The 18,388-nt window shown below is 45.6% G+C and overlaps 2 protein-coding genes across 2 annotated transcripts in view; one reads left to right on the forward strand and one right to left on the reverse strand.

The window, feature by feature from the left end:
• The first annotated feature begins 3,608 nt into the window (after window positions 1–3,608).
• Window positions 3,609–11,270, forward strand: CEBPG (CCAAT enhancer binding protein gamma). The gene is made up of 2 exons (XM_082320798.1): window positions 3,609–3,739; window positions 9,094–11,270. Exon 2 carries the CDS (start codon window positions 9,204–9,206, stop codon window positions 9,654–9,656), a length of 453 nt encoding a protein of 150 aa, XP_082176924.1. The 5' UTR covers window positions 3,609–3,739; window positions 9,094–9,203; the 3' UTR covers window positions 9,657–11,270.
• Window positions 11,271–15,022: 3,752 nt separating this feature from the next.
• The window catches only part of PEPD (peptidase D), a gene marked incomplete at its 5' end in the record, with an annotated part of 142,942 nt that continues 139,576 nt past the window's right edge, over window positions 15,023–18,388 (reverse strand). The window contains one exon of the mRNA XM_082319613.1: window positions 15,023–15,587. Coding sequence (XP_082175739.1) covers window positions 15,438–15,587 — 150 coding nt within the window. The 3' untranslated portion in view covers window positions 15,023–15,437. The remainder of the gene's footprint in view (window positions 15,588–18,388) is intronic.

Below are 18,388 nucleotides of genomic sequence, written 5' to 3' on the forward strand. Positions count from 1 at the left end.
CTCAGAAATTCTGTGTTTAACAAGCGTAAGCTTTTTCAAACAAATAGACAGAGGTCTTCATAATGTTTTTTCTTTCTGAATTTTATTTTTTTGAAATATAGCCGGATTCCTGATAAACGAAACTTGGCAATCCTTCTGCTTTCTGAAGCTTTTGTAACCTCAGCTCTGCAAAATTTACATTCCTAACAACAGGATTTTGGTCTTGGTGCAGGTCAGTCCTGAATGCAGAAAGTCATTTTTGTAATGACAAAATGCAAGGGCTATTAAGAGAAAGGAAGTTTGCAATAATAAGATTAGGGAAAACTTCTATTACAGACTTTGTATTTCTGGGATATTCCTGAATGAATGTCATCTGCTTGGTGATCACAAGGAATGCAATCATATTCAGAGAGTCTTTTCTATCCAGTTTTGAACAAATCTAGGTTGAGAGAACAGGGGCAGCAGTTACCAAGAAAAGCTTTTATTTTGTTATAATTCAGTGCATTTGCCCTCAAATACATTAACACATCATACACCACAGCCTGGAATGGTGTGTTTTTACCTAGGGGGCCTATTTATTTCCACCTGTAAAATATACAAATACATTTATTTTTCTCTCTTCTCTGTCACTGGAAATGAAATGACTGATGTCTCATCTAGAAGAATTCACAGGCATGGATGTTAGACCAGAGGGAAAACACTACACAGTAGCATCATGTGTGAAAAGTAAACCTTTGACAGAAATGTGCAAGTCTGAAGTAAAAAAAAAATCCAGTGAAGGCTTATCCATGAGGGAAATAGAGGCAACAAACTGAATGCTTACAGAAAAACGTATTTTTTGAAGTGTAGGTCGTAGTCCAGGGTGTTTGTATGTTGTTTATTGTAGAACAAAGACATAATTGCCCATGAAGACAGAGGTAACACGCATAAACACTGGAATCAGACACAACAGAAACGATTCAAACAGTGACAAAGTAGTTTTCACACTGCAAGTGGAAGGCCACAGAGAATTTCTGAAATGTTTTTGTAAGTGTTAACAAAACATACTGAGTGGGTAATAAACAGGGACATTTACCCCAACAGGCTCCTCTCCCCTTTACACCTTCTGCCTCCAATTCCCACAGTTTCTATTTCCTCAATAGTCTTTCTGCCTCTAACTGTGATTTGCTGTAGATTACTTGAAGACGCTGAATACCTGTGTAATTTTTTTCAAGGACTAAAGTCTTTCAAGAATCATGAGACTGGATTATGCATGTGAAAATAAGATACTATTACAATATTATCTATAGTCATATAGGTAGATTGTTGCTATAGGAACACATCCAGAATCAGAGTGTGAAGGACTCCAGCCCAGCAGGGACCAGCCTGCTTGCGACACCGGACTCCAGAGCTACTGCACAGCTCACTTAGCTTGTAAATAAGCAGGTAAAGTGTGTATTGCAATGCCACATCTCAAGAGCAGTTGCCCATATATTTCTGTGATTACTTTTTAGATCTCTTCCATCATGTTCTATTTTTACGGTAACACTGTGGGGGGAAAAAAAAAAATATCCTGCAAACACTGAAGTACACTGTGTGATGGTTTTCCTGTAACAGGATACAATGCCAAGCAAGTGCTGCAGTGCCTTACGTGCATGCAATTATGTGTGAGCTTTAATGTTTAAAATAATCAGACTCTACGACAGTAAGTTTGCCTACATTTTATTTTCTTCAGCTTTCTTTGATGAGGATTAATGAATGAATGGTCTAAAATCCTAAGAAAGCACTCTAAGAGCACACACTTAACTATTGTGAGCAAAGGATAATGTTTAATGCTTACCTGGAATTTCACTCTAGCTATAGACGGATGAGTCATTGTTGCAGAAAATGTAACAGTTTCAACTGAGAAACAGAAAAACATTAGAGATATTAAAGCAAACACTTGATGACTGACAAGGAAAAGTATCTTCATGGTAATGAGCTGAGTAAAACTGTTTGCCCAGACTAATCCTCAGAATTCTTCTGCAAATGTGGTTTATTTTCCACAGGGCTTTACAAAAACAACAACAACCCCCCTCCCCCAACATCAGACAGCCATAAAAATGGCAAATACAAATAATTATATCTACATTATTGAGCTCTGCAACTGTGTTTACAAATATGATCCTTCTCACTTCTTTTGCAGACATAAAACGCTTTCCAAGTAGGTGTATATGCTAAACTGGAGTAGCATACAGATTGGCACTTTTCCTCTCTGCATTTAAACAAAAACTACTTTTCCTACTGTCTGCATGCCTAAACTTGTTCAAAACTTTCTTACCTTATAAACCAATGATTTTCAGAACTGCCCATTGCAAATACGCACACCTATATATTGAAGCGTGTATTTCCGATTCAAAGAGCTATAAACACATCCTGCACACATACAACTTAAGAGATGCAAGCATATGTATTTTTATATTGCGCCTGTTACGCAGAACTAAGGTGATGTGAACCAAAGTGGCTGGAAAATATTAAGGGCCAAAAAAAATTCTTCTCTACAAAGTGAAGTATTTTATAATAACAAACATATACCAGTGAATCGGTGCATAATCTTCCTATGACATTTAACTCTATGATCTAGATGTTTCCTAATCTGCCAGCATTTAGGATTTTTTTAGTATGTTTGAAAAGGAAAATTAACTAATAATCTATGAAATTTAGGAATTTGCCATAATTTCTGCTGTGAAGAGAACAGTTAAAATTTTTATTTGGTATGTTTGGTATTCCTCCCACCGTGTATCACAACATCCTACAGAGGCAAACCGCACAGCAGCTAGGTTGAGATGGAAATACACTGCCAGGTGTTAATTAACAGCCCGGGAACAATTAACAGATGCCACTCAGTACAGAAACACGACACGATCTACTTTGATGCCCGTGGGGCACTGGCCAATTTCGTGCTAGCTCCCCCAAGAAACCACCCCGCCTGTCCCCGGCCGGCGTGCAGGCGGCAGCGGCCTCGGCGCGGCCCGAGGCTGCCTCCTCCCTCACGCCTGGCCCGGGGATGAGCTCCCCGCGCTGCCTGTGAGGGGAAGGCAGGGGTGAAACACGGGTTCGGCTGCTTCCCCTCAGGCTGGGGCAGAGGGGAGGCGCGGGGCCCGCCTGGAGGTGCCGCCAGGCTCCTCGGCCCGGAGGGCAGGGGGCGGCCGCCCGGCTCCCCACAGGCCGCGGGGGACACGGCCGCCGCGCTCCCCTTCCCGCCAACCCCCGAGGCGCGAGGGGAGGCCCCTCCACGCCTCCTCCAGCCCTCCGTCCCTCGGAGAGGGGAAGATGGCGCCCGCGGGCTGGGCCGGGGCGCAGCCAGCCGCCCCGCGGACACGCGTGGCCGTGCAGCGGGCTTCCCTCCGCCCCGGCTGCAGCGGCACGGGAGCACACACCCAGGGGGAGGCCGTGACACCCCTCGGGCCCTCTGGGCTCCGGACGCGGCGGGCGGAGCCAGCGCCGCCGCCCCACGGGACACGCGCCGTCCCCACGGAAAAAAAAAACAAAACGAAAACACGACGCAGCGCGGCCTCGCCCTTTAAGAGCGCCGGCGGCCTGATTGGCCGCGCCGGCTGCCAATCCGGGCGGGTATTGCATCATCCCGGCGGCCGGCTGGCTGGCGATTGGCGAGGGGGCGGGCGGAGCGGCAGGGTGTCGCAATCGCCGCTCGCCCGCACGCCACACGTTAAAGAAAGAGGCTCGGGCCCGGCCCGGCCCCTCCCGCCGCCGCCGCCGCCGCCCGCTCGCCCCGCCACAGGTAAGCGCGGCCGCGCGGGGGGCGGCGGGCCGGGGCGGGGGGGGCGCGGGGGCCGCGGCGGGACGGCCCTCGCCGGCCTTCGCCCGCCTCCCTCCCGCCGTGTCGCAGCGGGCGCCGCGGCGGGCGCCGCGCATGGGAGCGCATGATGCAATCGGCGGGCGGCCCTGGCTCCCCTCCCCTCCCCTTCCCTCCCCCGGTGAAGTCACGGCTTGGCAGCGCCGGGCACCCCCGCGCCCCGCACGGGCGGGGGAGGAGGAGCAGGAGCAGGGCGGCCGCGGACGGGCGATCCCCGGGGCCGCGGCCCGCCGGGGAGGGCGGCGGCGTCGCCGCCACAGGCCCGCGGCGGAGGGGCGGGGCGGGGCGGGCCCGGTCCCCGCGGTGGCTCCGGCCCCGCCGGGCCTCCCCGCCCCGCGGCCGGGGGAGCGGGCCCGGGCCCAGGCGCCTCCCGGGGCTTTTGACAGCGGTGGTTAGGGCTCGTCCTCCGGCGCCGCCCGCCGCGGCCCTAACGAGCGTGCCCGGCCTAGGGAGCGGCCTGCGAGCGGGGCCGGTAACCCCGCCGGCGGCGCGCACCGCGCTCCCGGGGGCGCGCAGGGCCGCGGGGATCCCGGGGGCTGCCCTCAGCCACGATAAAATGCCGTGCTTTAACGACTGGTGTTCTTCTTTTCTAGCTTCTCAGTGGAGTTTTGAATGTCTTGACAAATCTTTCTGGTTCCCAACAAAATTTTTATAGCTCCAGATGCAACTTTCAGAACAGATCTATCACAGACAGCTTGACGTTGGTTTTAGCTCTGACATCTGGTGGGAAATAGCAGTCATTAAGACAACTCAATACTCCTCTCAGCAACAGTGCCATGCTTGTTATAACGCCTCTTCAGAAACTGTAAAAATTCATAATTTGAAAAACTTTCAGATTTAAGGAGTTAGTTCATCTTTAGAAAAAGCTGCCTTCTTTGTAACTCAAAAGACAGTTCAATTGAGACCCCCTTGCCTCCTGGCATCTGGGATTGTTTGCGATTCTGTCATCAACACTGCTAGCCTGTAATTAAAATACATACTTTAGATGTTCTGAGCACATTTTTTAAAGGATTTTAGAGTGCATTTTTCTTCTAAGGTGTATGGAAAAAATGGAGATTCTGAGAAAAATATGGGAAAGTGATGTTGTCAGCTATGGCAACAGATGATAGCTTTGAGCTACCTAGTCTCAGAAAAGTTGTTGTCTAGCCTTCAGTATGTGAGAGTTACCGTCAACTCTTAAGTTTGCCTGTGAGAGTGTGCAGAAAACCATGCAGGAGTGGGCCCTCCCAGTAGTCAGCAAACGCATGCCTGGAGTTTTATGGTGTAGTTCTTTGTACAGGGTCATCTGGATTTAGAGACAGATCCTACAGGGGTATTCCTACTGAAGTCAAAGAGAAGGGAGACCACCTATTGCTGTTCAGATTGGGACTGAGTTTGCATTAGACAAGACAGCTGAGTGAATTTGTGCAATAAAGTCATCCTGACTAATGATCAGAATCAACACAGTCACATCTCAGGAAAGGAGCAGAGAGAAGCACTTTCTATTTTTTGCTGCTAAGTAAAAAAAATACTGATTTAATTAACAAATTAAAATACATCTTTTTTTTTGCCAAAACAAACATGTGGAAGTTTAAGTTTAATTTTTTGAAAAAAATTTTTTTTTGTGAAATCAAAGATAATAAAGGCCTTGATTTGCTTGGGAGTCTCTGTGGTCCCTGAGGAGCGCTGTCAGACAGTAAGAAACATCTCTCTGTCTGAGAAGACACCTCTGAGTTACTAGCTATTATGCTGTAGTGGGTGGCCCAAGGAGAGAACAAGGCAGTTCTAACTGGCCACTGGAAACACTACCATGTGCTGGGTGGAACCAGCCTAGGGCTGTCGCTGAGCTCAAGCTAATGAGCAGCTTTATGGGAACAAGATGCTTGGAAACTCGGCTGGCTCTCCAAGGAGCTGCCTCCTGCTGTGCCGGGGCTATCACCCATTCACAGCAAAGCAACCTGTTTGCAGAGAGGAGCGGAGCAGTTGCGTTTGTGTGGCACGGTGTCTGAGAAATGAACTCTGAGACCCATTTGCCTCCCCACTCTCGTGGCCTCTCCCAATTACCATGTCCTTTACGTCATCCTTCTTGAGAGCCCCTTCTGTATGTCTCGTACCTGCTGCCTTTAAACCTCCTTGCAGTATTCCCTGAAGGATGCCCCATAGCACCTGTTGCTATCCCGGATATCCTTCCCTCTTGTTCTGTTGAAGAACTGACAACAGGTAATGGGGATCCAGCCTCCAAATAACCAGGGGGAAAAATTAGTTTCAAGCCTTGACTGTTACTACTCCTGGGTTATCTGTGATGCAGTACAGTTAGTGCTACTTGTTCTGCATAAATATTAGTTGGAGCAGGACAGGAATCCAGGTGTCATCTCTCCCAGGTAGGAGTTCTGATCATCAGGCCAAATAAAAGCATCTCTCACTCAAGAAATAGTTATTTGATACAAAATGGATCAGTTCCAGGGGGAAGGAATTGAGGGAGATCTGTTCTAGCAGGGCTAGAATGCTTGCTTGAGAGGTGTGACACTGGTTCACCGCCTCTGCTCTGTGTACTGCCCAGCTAAAATATCCCATTAAAATTCAGTTTAATGGAACAAATAATTTTTCCTTTGAATTACAGGGGAATTTGATAGAGATCTGAAGGGAAAGTTAAAGCAGTATTAAATAGTTTCGATAGCATAGGGAGACATAGCACATGGAACCTGGTGATGTGAAGAAACTTGTTACACGTCGGGTGGGGTGCCTTCAGGGGCAGGAGCTGCCCCTTCCTCTGTAGTGTCTGACGAAGTACAAAAAGCAGATCGTGAAAATGGTATGGGTTACTTAACTGGGCTGCCCAGGTGAAATTAGCAAGATCTGTAATGTGTTGAAATAGAGGGGACAGTAGAGCATGCTGTCTGACCTTGAAAAGATGCCAAAAATTAGTGGAAAAATTCAGTTGTCAGAGGCAATCTAACAGAGCTATATACTCTTTGGTGGCTACAGAAATCCTGTATTTAAAAATAAAGCTGAGACAAGCCAGTATATGCTCCAAGAGGAGCATACACTTGCATCTTGACTAAAAATGTCTGTGCAATCACACATGCACGGCTACTACAACTGGCTGTGCCAGTCTGGTGTTTGTGCACAGTGACATCTTGTTAGCTCTGTGTTCAGTTTAACTGCTGAACCAAATTGCTTATTCAGTCAGAATCTAAGGCTTCAATGTAGTTTGCAAAAGTTGCTTTAAGAGTGGAAATCAGGAAAATACTAAATACAAAGGTTAGGCATATATATATATATATATTTAGCTATACAGATGTTAAAAAGAGTTGACGGTCTCTTTCTGCCCTGAAATATGGAAATGAAAATATTTCTGTATAGGAGGGGTGTGGGTGTACTCGCACATCGTCTTCACTTGTTTTAAGTGAGAAGACTTCTCGGTGACAGAGAATGTTAATTGTGAATAACATTCAATCCAAACTTAATAGGCTTTTCAGTGAATTTTACTGAACCACACTCTGCAACTGCATCTTGTTCTGGCTCCCTCATTATGGAAGAAAACTTGCAATTGATCTAGACAGTAGAATTTTAACCGTTTTAGTGATACCCTAGCAGAAGGTAAAACAGCAACTCAGACTACTGAGAAAAACAAACAAATAAGAACAGTAAACAGCTGATGAACCCATGAGTAACACACAGCAGCTCGTTTACAAACATCTCACCACATCCATTCATCAGCTAGACACAGGAGTACAGTCATCCCTCTCTTATGCCCTTACTGATGCGAGCCATAATCCCTGGGCTGGACACTGCCGATACCGGGCAGTTAGCATTGCCCACCGCTAACTTCAACTGCTTGCTTTCCCAGTGGGTCCTCCCGAGGATAGGCAAGGAGGATGTTGAACGCTGGTGGTGTGACACCGCACGTATGTGTGTGACAGAGCATACGGCTGCACTGTAGCAATGCAATCTGATCTTGAGTAGGATCATTTTATGCCAGTTAGATACTCTGCTTTAACATGACAAGAAATCAACACCCATTTGACTGATCACTGAGTACTTTTCATTGGAGCCATAGTTAGGCATTTCAGGAACTTAGAACAACCCTGTTGCGCTTCCCCTCTTCTCTCCCAAACTTCCCTCCCAGACATGGTTCAGTGGCGGACTTGGCAGTGCCAGGCTAATGGTTGGACTCGATGATCTTAAATGTCTTTTCTGACCTAAACAATTCTGTGATTCAGGAGGTCCTCCCGTGAGATGGGAAGAGAAGGGAACAGCTGTTAGCCTTGCCAGGGCCATGTCCCTGCAGCAGCTGTGGTGGAGTTCTCCTTGTGCCACCAGTAGGGTCAGGAGCAGGCTGACCTCAGTAGCAGGAGAACATGACTCAGGTGAGAGGGTGTGCTGCTCGTCAGGCCTGTTTTTCTGCTGGAAAGAAGAGCGTACAATGACCAGTGCAGGAGTTGCAGCAGGGGAACATATTTTGTGGATGAGTCAGCTGTGGCTGCTGTCTTCCTATGGGTGGCAACAGTCCCATCTTTGCTGTGTAGTGATTCTCATGTTGCCATCACCCTGTGTTCCTGTCCTACCTGCTCGTTACAGTACTGTTACAGGCTTAGCTTGTCTTACCTTGCTTGTGGTTGAAGGGGTCTTGCAATGTCACTGTCATAGCCTTCGCAGCACACTACCTTTTTCCATGGATTATTTTTTTTCCACTCAGTACTAGTGAGACCTTAAAACAGTCATCAGTTTGGACATCATCTTCAAAAGCAAGTGCTGTAAGATGATTGAGGAAAGGCGGACAGTCTGAGCACCCTCACTCCAGAGAAAAGAGACCAGGGAGGAATTTGTGTGTACACCCAGAGGGATGGTCTGAAGAGGACAAGGATCAAGTACTCCTGTTGGTCAAGAGTCAGGCTGTTAATAGGTTTAAGCTGCAGAAGGAAAACTCCAGTCTGAAAATTAAGAAAATTATATAACTGGAGGAAAAGTTAGACGGTGGAACCTGTTGCCAAGACAGAGGTTGTGAAACTGGAGATATTCGAGGCTAGGCTAGACACCCATCCATCAGGGATGGCTTTGGAATAACTGAGTAAAGCCAGTGAACAATGCAAACAGCTTGACTAGATGACCCAGTAACAGTCCCTTCCAATCCAAATACGTTCGAGAGGCTTCTGAAATGTAGTTGGCAGCTTGTCCACTTCCAGCACAGTTGTGATGTGTTACTGCCAGATATACCATCAGTACCTTATGCTAAAGCCAGTGATGTATAAGATTGTAGCTGAAGCCAGCACGTTTAATGGTGTTTTTTTTCTTACTAGGTTCACTTTGCCCTTAATCCATGTGTAGACCTGTTGGAAACACCTTCTAGAAACGTAAGAGTTTTCAGTCTCCTAATAAATTCTGTTGTGTCCAAGAAGAGCCTGTCCAAATGAGCAAGACATCCCAACAGAACACCGCTACAGATGCAAACGGAGTAAGCGTGATTCACACCCAAGCACACACCAGTGGTTTGCAGCAGGTTCCCCAGCTGGTGCCCGTTAGTCCTAGTGGCGGAGGCAAAGCTGTGCCTCCGAGCAAACAGGGAAAGAAAAATTCCTTTGTGGATAGAAACAGTGATGAGTATCGTCAGCGCAGAGAACGAAACAACATGGCAGTGAAAAAGAGCCGGTTAAAAAGCAAGCAGAAAGCACAAGACACGCTGCAAAGGGTTAACCAGCTCAAAGAAGAAAACGAACGTTTAGAGGCAAAAATTAAGCTCCTGACCAAGGAGCTGAGCGTACTGAAAGACTTGTTCCTCGAGCACGCGCACAATCTTGCAGACAATGTGCAACCTGTTGGCACTGAAACCACCACAACAAATCCGGAAAACAATGGACAGTAGACACTGTTGCAACCTTATGAAATGAACTCGCGAGGTGCAGCTTGTCTGCAGTGCCCATGCAGTAACCAAGCAAAAACTCTGTTCTTTTAACCATCATTTTGTGGAGATTTTCTTCTTTTAACCATCATTTTGTGGAGATTTTCTTCGTTTAACCATCATTTTGTGGAGATTTTCTTCTTTTTAGGTTTAACACTGAAGATTTGATACAATTAAACCAGAAACTGCTTAGGGTATTTGTTTTAAATATTTTTCTCCTCTAAAAGATTTATCTAACAAATGCAAATCTAAATTCACAGTCAACAAGGAGCTTAGTATTAGGGAAATAGCATTTTCACAGAAATGTTCACTTACCTTCTTATAGTTTGCATAATGGGAGGAATCCAGCACTGTAGTATCAGAAACTCATAATTGGATAAATTTTAAATACCTTTTAGTGTATTTAAGCCCTACATATTACAAAACTGCAAAGGCCATGGAGGGCGTTTGCTTTCCGTTCGGTGGACTACTTTAAATCTGTAGAGCAAGTCCAATAAAGCACCACTTAGGTCTTCCCTGTCCAGTTATAGTTAATGGGGAGGGTGTAGTAATAGTGAGCTGGGATGCTTACTGATGTTTTCTAGAAAAATAGCAATGTATTATGACGATACATACAGGCAGTTGGCTTCCAAATGGCAAATGAGTCTGAAGCATCATGTACAAGAGGTAAATCACCACATTGACAAAGCCTTTTAAGCCTGTGTTCACATTGCTCACCTAGTGACTGGGGCCTTATGAAACAAGATTGTGGTTTTCAGAAAATGTCAAGATGCTACCAAAAAACTGTGCTCTGCAAAACTGCGTTCTTGCTGGGGTGCAGGTATTGGGGAGACCAAAATGTGCAGCTTGGCTAAGCAATGAAAGGGGTAAGACAGCAATTGTTCAGCCAGAATATATAGATCACTGCTCGTTGACGGTCATCTCCATTTTCATGGCTGTTCAGATTTGCAACCAAGATCTTACAGAAATTCACAGTGATTTTAAAAATAAATGGCCCTAGTTTGAATAACTGATTCAGTGGAATTTCTGTAGCCATCATACAGTTGTGTGAAGGAGTATCTTGTTTTATTTTCATAAAAGTTTCTATAGCAACTTTTTAAATGCTAGTGCTAAGTCTTCGCCATGATCCATAATGCAGTGGTATGTACTATATTGAGGATTTAAACAATAAAGGTAAAGCAGGAACTTTGATGTAACCTTAATTTATTTTCATTTTTAAATATTTCATTGATGGTATGGTTGTGTTACATTTAACTTGTGTGTCTGACTAGTGGATTACTACACTGTCTTAATTTCCCTCCTACACTACCTTTTTCCATAGATTATTTTGTAGGATGCTTGTTTGCCTTGTATCTGTATTTAGGAAGAGAACTTGGATATTATCTCTATGAAGATGCTGTTAGAAAATGAAACCTTGAAAAGTTCTTTTTGAATTTAAACTTTTAATACATGCGGAAAACTTTTATGGATTGTTTTGGATTATGGTAGTCTTTTTACAAAGATGTTTTTTTGGTTCTAACTGCAGCTTAAGTAGGTAGGGTTGAAATATCAGAAGCTAATAAAAACCTTTTGCTTCTAGTGCTGGCCTCATTTTTCCTGTCCCTTTACTATTTCCATCAAATGCAGAGGTGCCCACCTCAAGAAGCTATCTTTGAGAAATCAGTGCAACAGTCTCCATACCTGTCTTCCACTAGGGTTTTTACTCAATCAAAAGAATCAGAAACTCATTACAGTTTTGGCTGAATTCCTGATTTAACCAAAAGAAAAAAAAAAAGACATTTAAGACTGAAAATATACTGCAATTAAAGGGAGGGGGGAAGAGCAGAACACCAAAAACTACAAGGAAAAAGATGACCTGAAAGCATCTCATTTGTTAACTATGCACCTACTTTGGTGCGAAAGGCAGGAGCCAGTCTCTTCCCTAGCTGTCTGCTCTGCGAATTGGGACTGTGTGGCCCTGTTGTCCTGCAGCTGGTTTGACAGGCTGATGTGGGGCCCTCCCCTAATAACCAGAACAGAGGCTCCTTATCTCTGGTATTTGTTTCTGATTTTGGTGAAAATGATTTCTTAAATCTCTCTCTCTGAGTGGGAGTAATACTCCTTCTGATGCTCTGTAGGGTGACTTCTCCACCTGTTACTCCTGACAGCTCCAATTCCACTTCCTTCTTGTTTAAAACAAAACCACTGAGTTATGAAAAGTCATTTGCACAATGACATTTCTGGCTTAGCAGTCTCCGCACTTGCTTTGTTTGCCTAGGGAAGCATGCAGGCTCTGTGCAGCACATCACTTTAACATGTGAAGCCATGGACCCAAGGTTGTAACAAATTATTATTTTAAATCTAACCTCAGTGAGAGTTTGGTTGCAAGAAAGGCATTAGTCTATTATTCTAACCTCCCTCCTGCCAAAATAGCTGTCTCAGACCCCCAAGGAGCAAAGGGAGAGGCAAGGCTTTCCCTCCCTTTGCCCCAAGGAGGAGCAGCCCAGGCTGTGTGACAGCAAAATGCCTCAATCTTACCTTCCACTGCAGGGCACTGGAGAACACCCATACCTAGGTGACTTGGATGATTCTCTCTTCCTAAAGAAGGCTTGAATAAATACACATCTACAGAAGAAAATTTCAGTGTAGGCCTATACAAGTTAAGGTTTTCCTTTTGACACATTTTTCTTAACTATAGTCTGTGGCAGAATACAGTGCCTGTCACTACAAGAAGGAGCATTACAGCACTATGCATTTCACCAGGAAACCTTAATCCCCTTTTGTCACTGTACCACTAAGAGAACAGGTCTACTCCAGCCTCCAGGAGCACTAGGAGGCTCCACCACTTTAACTATGCCCTGTAGCTGCAGCAGCGTAATTGGTGTGGCAGACAAATCCAGAGTGCATCCAACCCCAGGGAGCTGAAGCAATTTCAATGTATCAGTTCAGAAGTGCCCGGACCTTTCTAAACACAAGCTTGCTCAACACAACACGCTCTCTGTTATTTTGCTGCCACTCTATTCGAGTCTGTTTGCACCAAGGGGAAAAGGCATTTGGGAAAACATGATAGCTAACAGCCTAAAATATCCTAATGTAGTCAAAAAGAAAGTTTGCCTTAACCTGTATTTCACCCCCACTAATACATTTTAAGTGTATTAAATATCACTTTGCCTTTTTTTAAAGGCTTGCTTCCCTGCCCCCCGCCCCATGCTAATTCAGAAAAAAGTTCTAATTCACTTTTTGCTTAAGTGGATGAAAAATTATCATAATTACAGAACAGACTTCTGGAAGGAAGGATGAAATTTATATTCACCAAGTTCATGGGCCTGATTATGAAGGAAAATGGGAGGCAGTGCACCATCCCAGACTGAAATGCATCCACATCTTGGGCAAGCAAAACAACAGCGAAGCCGGTTACGTGAGCGAGTGCTTTCCCCCAGAACTCGTGGTAGGGTTTGTTCGCTGGTACATGTCGAAGCAGAACCAGTTCTGCCTCCTGCAGCATGCCAGATTGCTCGACCTGTTCTGCAGCAGCAGAGCCCAATATTTGCCAAGATTAATCACAGGCAGGGAAAGGCCTATTAACTAAACTGGGGTTATGGCTTGCTTGAAACAATTCCAAAACTCTCTTTTTTTTAAAATCTGTGAAGTGTTACTTTAAAATAGTAACTGCTATTGAACCTAAGCAACAGCAGGTTTCAGAGTGCCCAAAGCAGTGAGCGATCCCATGGGTGTGTTCAGAGCATGCCACAGGAAAGCACTTGGATGCAGAGGGAACAAGGCTGAGGCCACGAGCACCGTCTTGCACTGAAAAAACCTCCCGAGTTTTAGGGGGAGACGAGTACAGAGCAGCGCCAGTGTAGTTTCTGCGTTCTCGTATCTGCAAAGCTACCGAGGCAAAGCCTGATGTTCTCTGCACAAGTACTACGTTTCAGAGGTACGAGACTCGCAGTCACCACAGAGGAAACGCGAGCGCAGTTGCACATACAAGCTGCTGATCTCACACCCTCCCCTCCTCACCCCTTTCCCTTTGCAGTCGAGACCTCCTACACTTGCCTTTTACAAGCCAACACCGAGCAACCTTTAAAAAAATGTAAGTAGTCTCATTTGCTAATAAAGTGACATTAAACATGAGGAGTGAAATTCCCTGGATTATTTCACAATGTGTTTCTTTAGTCTCCAACATGCAGTTTCCTATTTAGCAGTGGGTCACCAAGCTGTTATGAATAAAGAGCAGGTTCTCGTCACACAGATCAACCCAATTAGTTAAAAAAGCTCTCTGTAGAGCAACACATTTGACAATTTTTAAGGAAATTATTTCAGAGCTAAATCCAGTCCCAGGTGGGGGGCACAAAGACAGCAACACCGTAGTTTTTGACACCGTCCAAGCCCATGTTGTGTTGTACGCCCCATGTAGGACAGGTGCTTGCAGGCACCCAGAAGCTCACAGTTGGTCCTACTGCCTTTGTGCCAGCTCCAGGATGCGAGCAACAGAACCGAGATGCTAAGATGATCAAGTCAGCCGATCCCTGCACAGTGGGAAAATCCTCATCTGGCAAGCAGTAAGACGCAGAAAGGCGCTGACATCCTGCTGTGACTTCAGTTCCCCCTGACACGGCAGAGGGATGTTCTGAAGTGGCTCTGCAGTCAAACTGTGCATTGAGGCCTGAAGACCAAACAGGAGTTTTGATGTGTTCATAAAGTGAGCAAGACTATTTTTATGTAGTTACAGCAACTAGTGCTATTTTATGATGCAAGAAATGTATTCTCCTGCAGGTTGATGAACACCTACAGTAAAGAAAGGCTTCTCTGGGTAATTTAAATCTTGCATGAATGGCAAATCTTTTTATGATCATTATTAATATATCTGTGGTGTATCCAAATAAAATTTACATGATTTCATTCTGAACTGGCTAACACTGGACAGTTAAAAAGAACTCTCATTCTGCACAGCATATGCTGCTGAATGACCCTGAGCCCTGCAGCAAAGATCCTCCCTTCTTGCAGTTTCTAAGGCTCGTGAACACCACAGCAATCTACGTTTTTAAGGAACAAATAGATGGACAAATCTAATAAGCATCGGGCTGTGTGTGAAGGATCAGTACACCCACTACGCAGAGCAGAAAAATCTGGTTAATGAAGGGTCAAAGTTTCCAGAGCACAAATTGGTAGAAAGGTCAGATAAAGGAGCAGGAACGGGAGCAGAAGAGCATAATGATCACAAAGTTGTGAGCATAAATGATGCCAAGGATGAATTTTAATAAAAATTTGATACTGCTTACTCCATTGACACTGAAATAAGATCCATAAGAAAAATATAAGTGTCATTATGTCCACCGAGAACAGCTGATCTTTCTTCTATGTTTTTCGCAGTACTTGTGAGGAAGTTTAAAAAAGGACTTAGATTGTTACAGTTGCTGACAGCGTTCAGACAATCCAGAGTCCCAATCATCAAAATTCAGATTTAATTGCAAGACGTGTCTGAGCTGAGATTCAACAGAAGTATAAGCCCCACTGATAATGCAGCAGGGTTATTCAGGTGGCACTTGGTAATGTAAACTGCTGATTGCAAGCAGCAGCATTTGAGTTACCTGGATATCAAGCGCTGAAGCCTTCTACCTTCATTTTTAATGAATGAATCATTCCAGCTAATAGCCTGCCTGCCTCTCTTGCTATTAAGAATTGGATACGTTTTATTTTATATGCTGCAGCATTAAATCAGAATGATGATTGATTAGTGTGAGACAGTAGGTATCATCCTGAAGTTTACTGCTTTTGGCTGGAGAGGCAGTCAAATGACTTGGCACTGCTTTGGCCTTCTGCCATGAAAGCCTCTATTTCTTCAACAGTACGTGGGACGCACGTTAGCAGCTCCATTCCGCTGGCTGTCACTGCAATGTCATCCTCGATCCGGACCTGTTACAGAGAACACGTGGTTACCAAGGTATTCCAGCTGGGGATGAGAAGCACATCAGGCAGTGACAGCAGTGAGAGCACAAGGCGCATTTCAGTCTGCGGCGTTGTTGCAACACCAGGCAGAGCAACATACTGCAAGCAGCAGAATTGCCCATCACCATCAGCACCGCGTAGGGTCCAATCCCCCTTGGGCCACCGACCCCTGCCACCCTGCTGTGATCACACAAGCTCCATGGGGACCCCCAGCAGAGCAGCCCCGCGGGAGGTGGTGGCCCCGCAGGTGACTGAGGTGGTGCCTCTGCTATGTCGGGTGCACCAGGGACAGGCTGAGCGAGATGCTGCATCAGTGAGCTCATGCTGCGTAATTACATGGGGCCAGTAAACCTCAACCCCCTGACATCAGGAGCAGCAAAAGGAACATTCTCCCCTGAATTTGCCTCCAGCCTTGCTAGCGCATGGCTTGCTAGGGACAGGTTCAACAGCAGTGCCTCCTGCCGCCCAAAGTGCCTGTTCTCGAAGCGGTCCTGTTGCTGAGCTGCAGTTAGCTACTCTTTGCACTTCAACATCACATTCTCTTTTCTCTAAACACAATAAACTTTCAAAGGAGGAACTGCAACATGAAATAGCTTGTAGCTGATATTCAAACTGTTTAATTTTGAGCTGATGAGAAAGTCCTAAGCAGGTCAGACATTCCTTTTAAAATACAATCACTACATTTCAAATCATGCAAGGAAGAAGCAGATCCTCTCAGTCTTCCAGCTCTTGTTCTGTTAAAGTGAAAAGTATGCTCCATTTCTGTTTGACTCTAATCTCTTCTTACCAGTAAATATGCCCACACAGTCATTTCCCATTATCTTATCAGAAAAATGTTAGTAAGTCGCTAAGCTGCAATAAAAGCAATTTTAGTAAGGTGTAAATCCAAGAGAACACAAACTCTGGGGACTCCCACCTTACAGTTGCTTTAATTGTTTCTGACCTCTTGACATTTTCAACTAAAAATAAAGCTGGTTAACATTTGTACTTCTGATTGCAAAATAATCCATTTGTTCAAACAAAATGAGTCATCCAGTCCTTATTAAACTGTTTAATGATGTCTTTGCCAGATTATTTCTTTTACTTGGTATCAAGTTAAGTGTATTATAAAGCAGAATTAAATAAACAAACTCCATTGAGTTCACACATTTGATTTGGACAGCTGTAAATTTGAAAGCCGCGAGGCTCTTTACACTCAGTGTGCCTGACAGGCTGGTGCCTTGCTGCAGAAGAGGAAATAAGCAACACACTGAGCGACTCTATGCACCTGAACAGATTTTACCAGGGTGGGTTTTTTGATTCATTGCTTCGAATTTGGCCAGCTGAGCAAAAAAATAACCCAAGGATTCAGCAAGACGGTCGCATTGCATCTAAAGGTGAATTGTGCCCTCTGCCTCACAGCAGCCCCCAGCATCTGTCCTGCTGGGTCCTGGGCCTGGGAACAGCCTGCCTGGGTGGACCAGCCCCTGACAAAACCTGCTGGTACCAGGCGAGCCCTGCAAAAGTGCCAGAATCCAGGGTGACATGGTAAAAGCCAAAGCATCACATTGGCAAGCACACCAGTGTAAATGGAGCTGGGCACAGCGTTGATGTGGAAAGTAAAAATGTTAGTGCAAAAGTAAGTCTGAGAGCAGAGGCGAGGCCAGACAGCTAGAGCTGACTGCCTACAGAGAGAGCCTCTTCCCGAGCACCACTGGCTTCACAAACCTTCACCTGCTTGAGATGAAATTCCCCAGTGTATCTGCTACAGAGAAACATCATCCGCAATTCATCTGCTTAACCAGTAATATTAGCAAAAAAAAAAGAAAAAAAATTGTTGGTGTTTTCCAGTTCAGTGTTTCATGCCTTCACTGATACCTCAGCACTCTTTGAGAGGACGGACTGACTTTAAAGCAGAGCAGATGAAAGCTAGACTAAGAGGGAAGGGGAGGAACAAGAGGGACAAGGTGTCTGCCAATGCTGTGCCCTTCCTAGGCCACAAGAGAAAATCAGGATGGGGAAGGAGCTGGAAAATGGAGCTAGAGTGATGAAAGGAGTCAGGGGAAGGAAGATACAGTGAGGCGAGACAGGAGTGACAAGTAATGGACAAAGAGAGATGGGGCTGGCTAAGGAGTCCAGGAAGGGTGATCCTGGTGGTGGTGAGAAGCAAGACGCCCTGAATGAGGAGAGTACAGGAGGGTGCTGGAGCCACCTAAGCCAGGGAACTGAGAGTTACCAAACAGGGGAGGATGGGGAAACCCATCAGTGTGGAGTGCCGTGCACAGCAACTCATCGTGTAGGAGAAACATTGTTAGGAAATCATATAATCAATCCACAGCTGTGGATTGCTGTGAAAAGCAGGAGAGCCAGCACTGTCGCACGAGCCTGCTCACCATCAGCAGCTCCAAATGGTCTATGGGATGTAGCTGGAGGTGCACAGACCCACCGCACCCATGGGGCCTCACACATCACTCCTAGGAAAGCTCCAGCTCTTTCTCCAGGATCTAACCATTTCTCTGCCTGGACGAATCTCATCTGAAATGGGTGCTTGCTGTAACAGAGAAGACGGAGTTCTCACTCTCAGTGCACATTTTTCCTTTGCCTAAAAGCAATACAAGTGCAGAAGAACACAGGTTCTCAAGGGGGAGGAATTTTTTGCATTTGCTCTTTTCCTTCACACCCTCCACGCTTCACCCTGAGTTTAAACTCAGCAACAGCAAGAAGCAGCTTCGGAGGACCTGCAAAACCTTCCCTACAGGAGAGCCCGGCACTTGGTCTTGTCTTCTGTC

This window comes from Platalea leucorodia (assembly GCF_965183815.1).
Source record: "Platalea leucorodia genome assembly, chromosome: 8".
In the NCBI taxonomy this organism is placed as follows: domain Eukaryota; kingdom Metazoa; phylum Chordata; class Aves; order Pelecaniformes; family Threskiornithidae; genus Platalea; species Platalea leucorodia.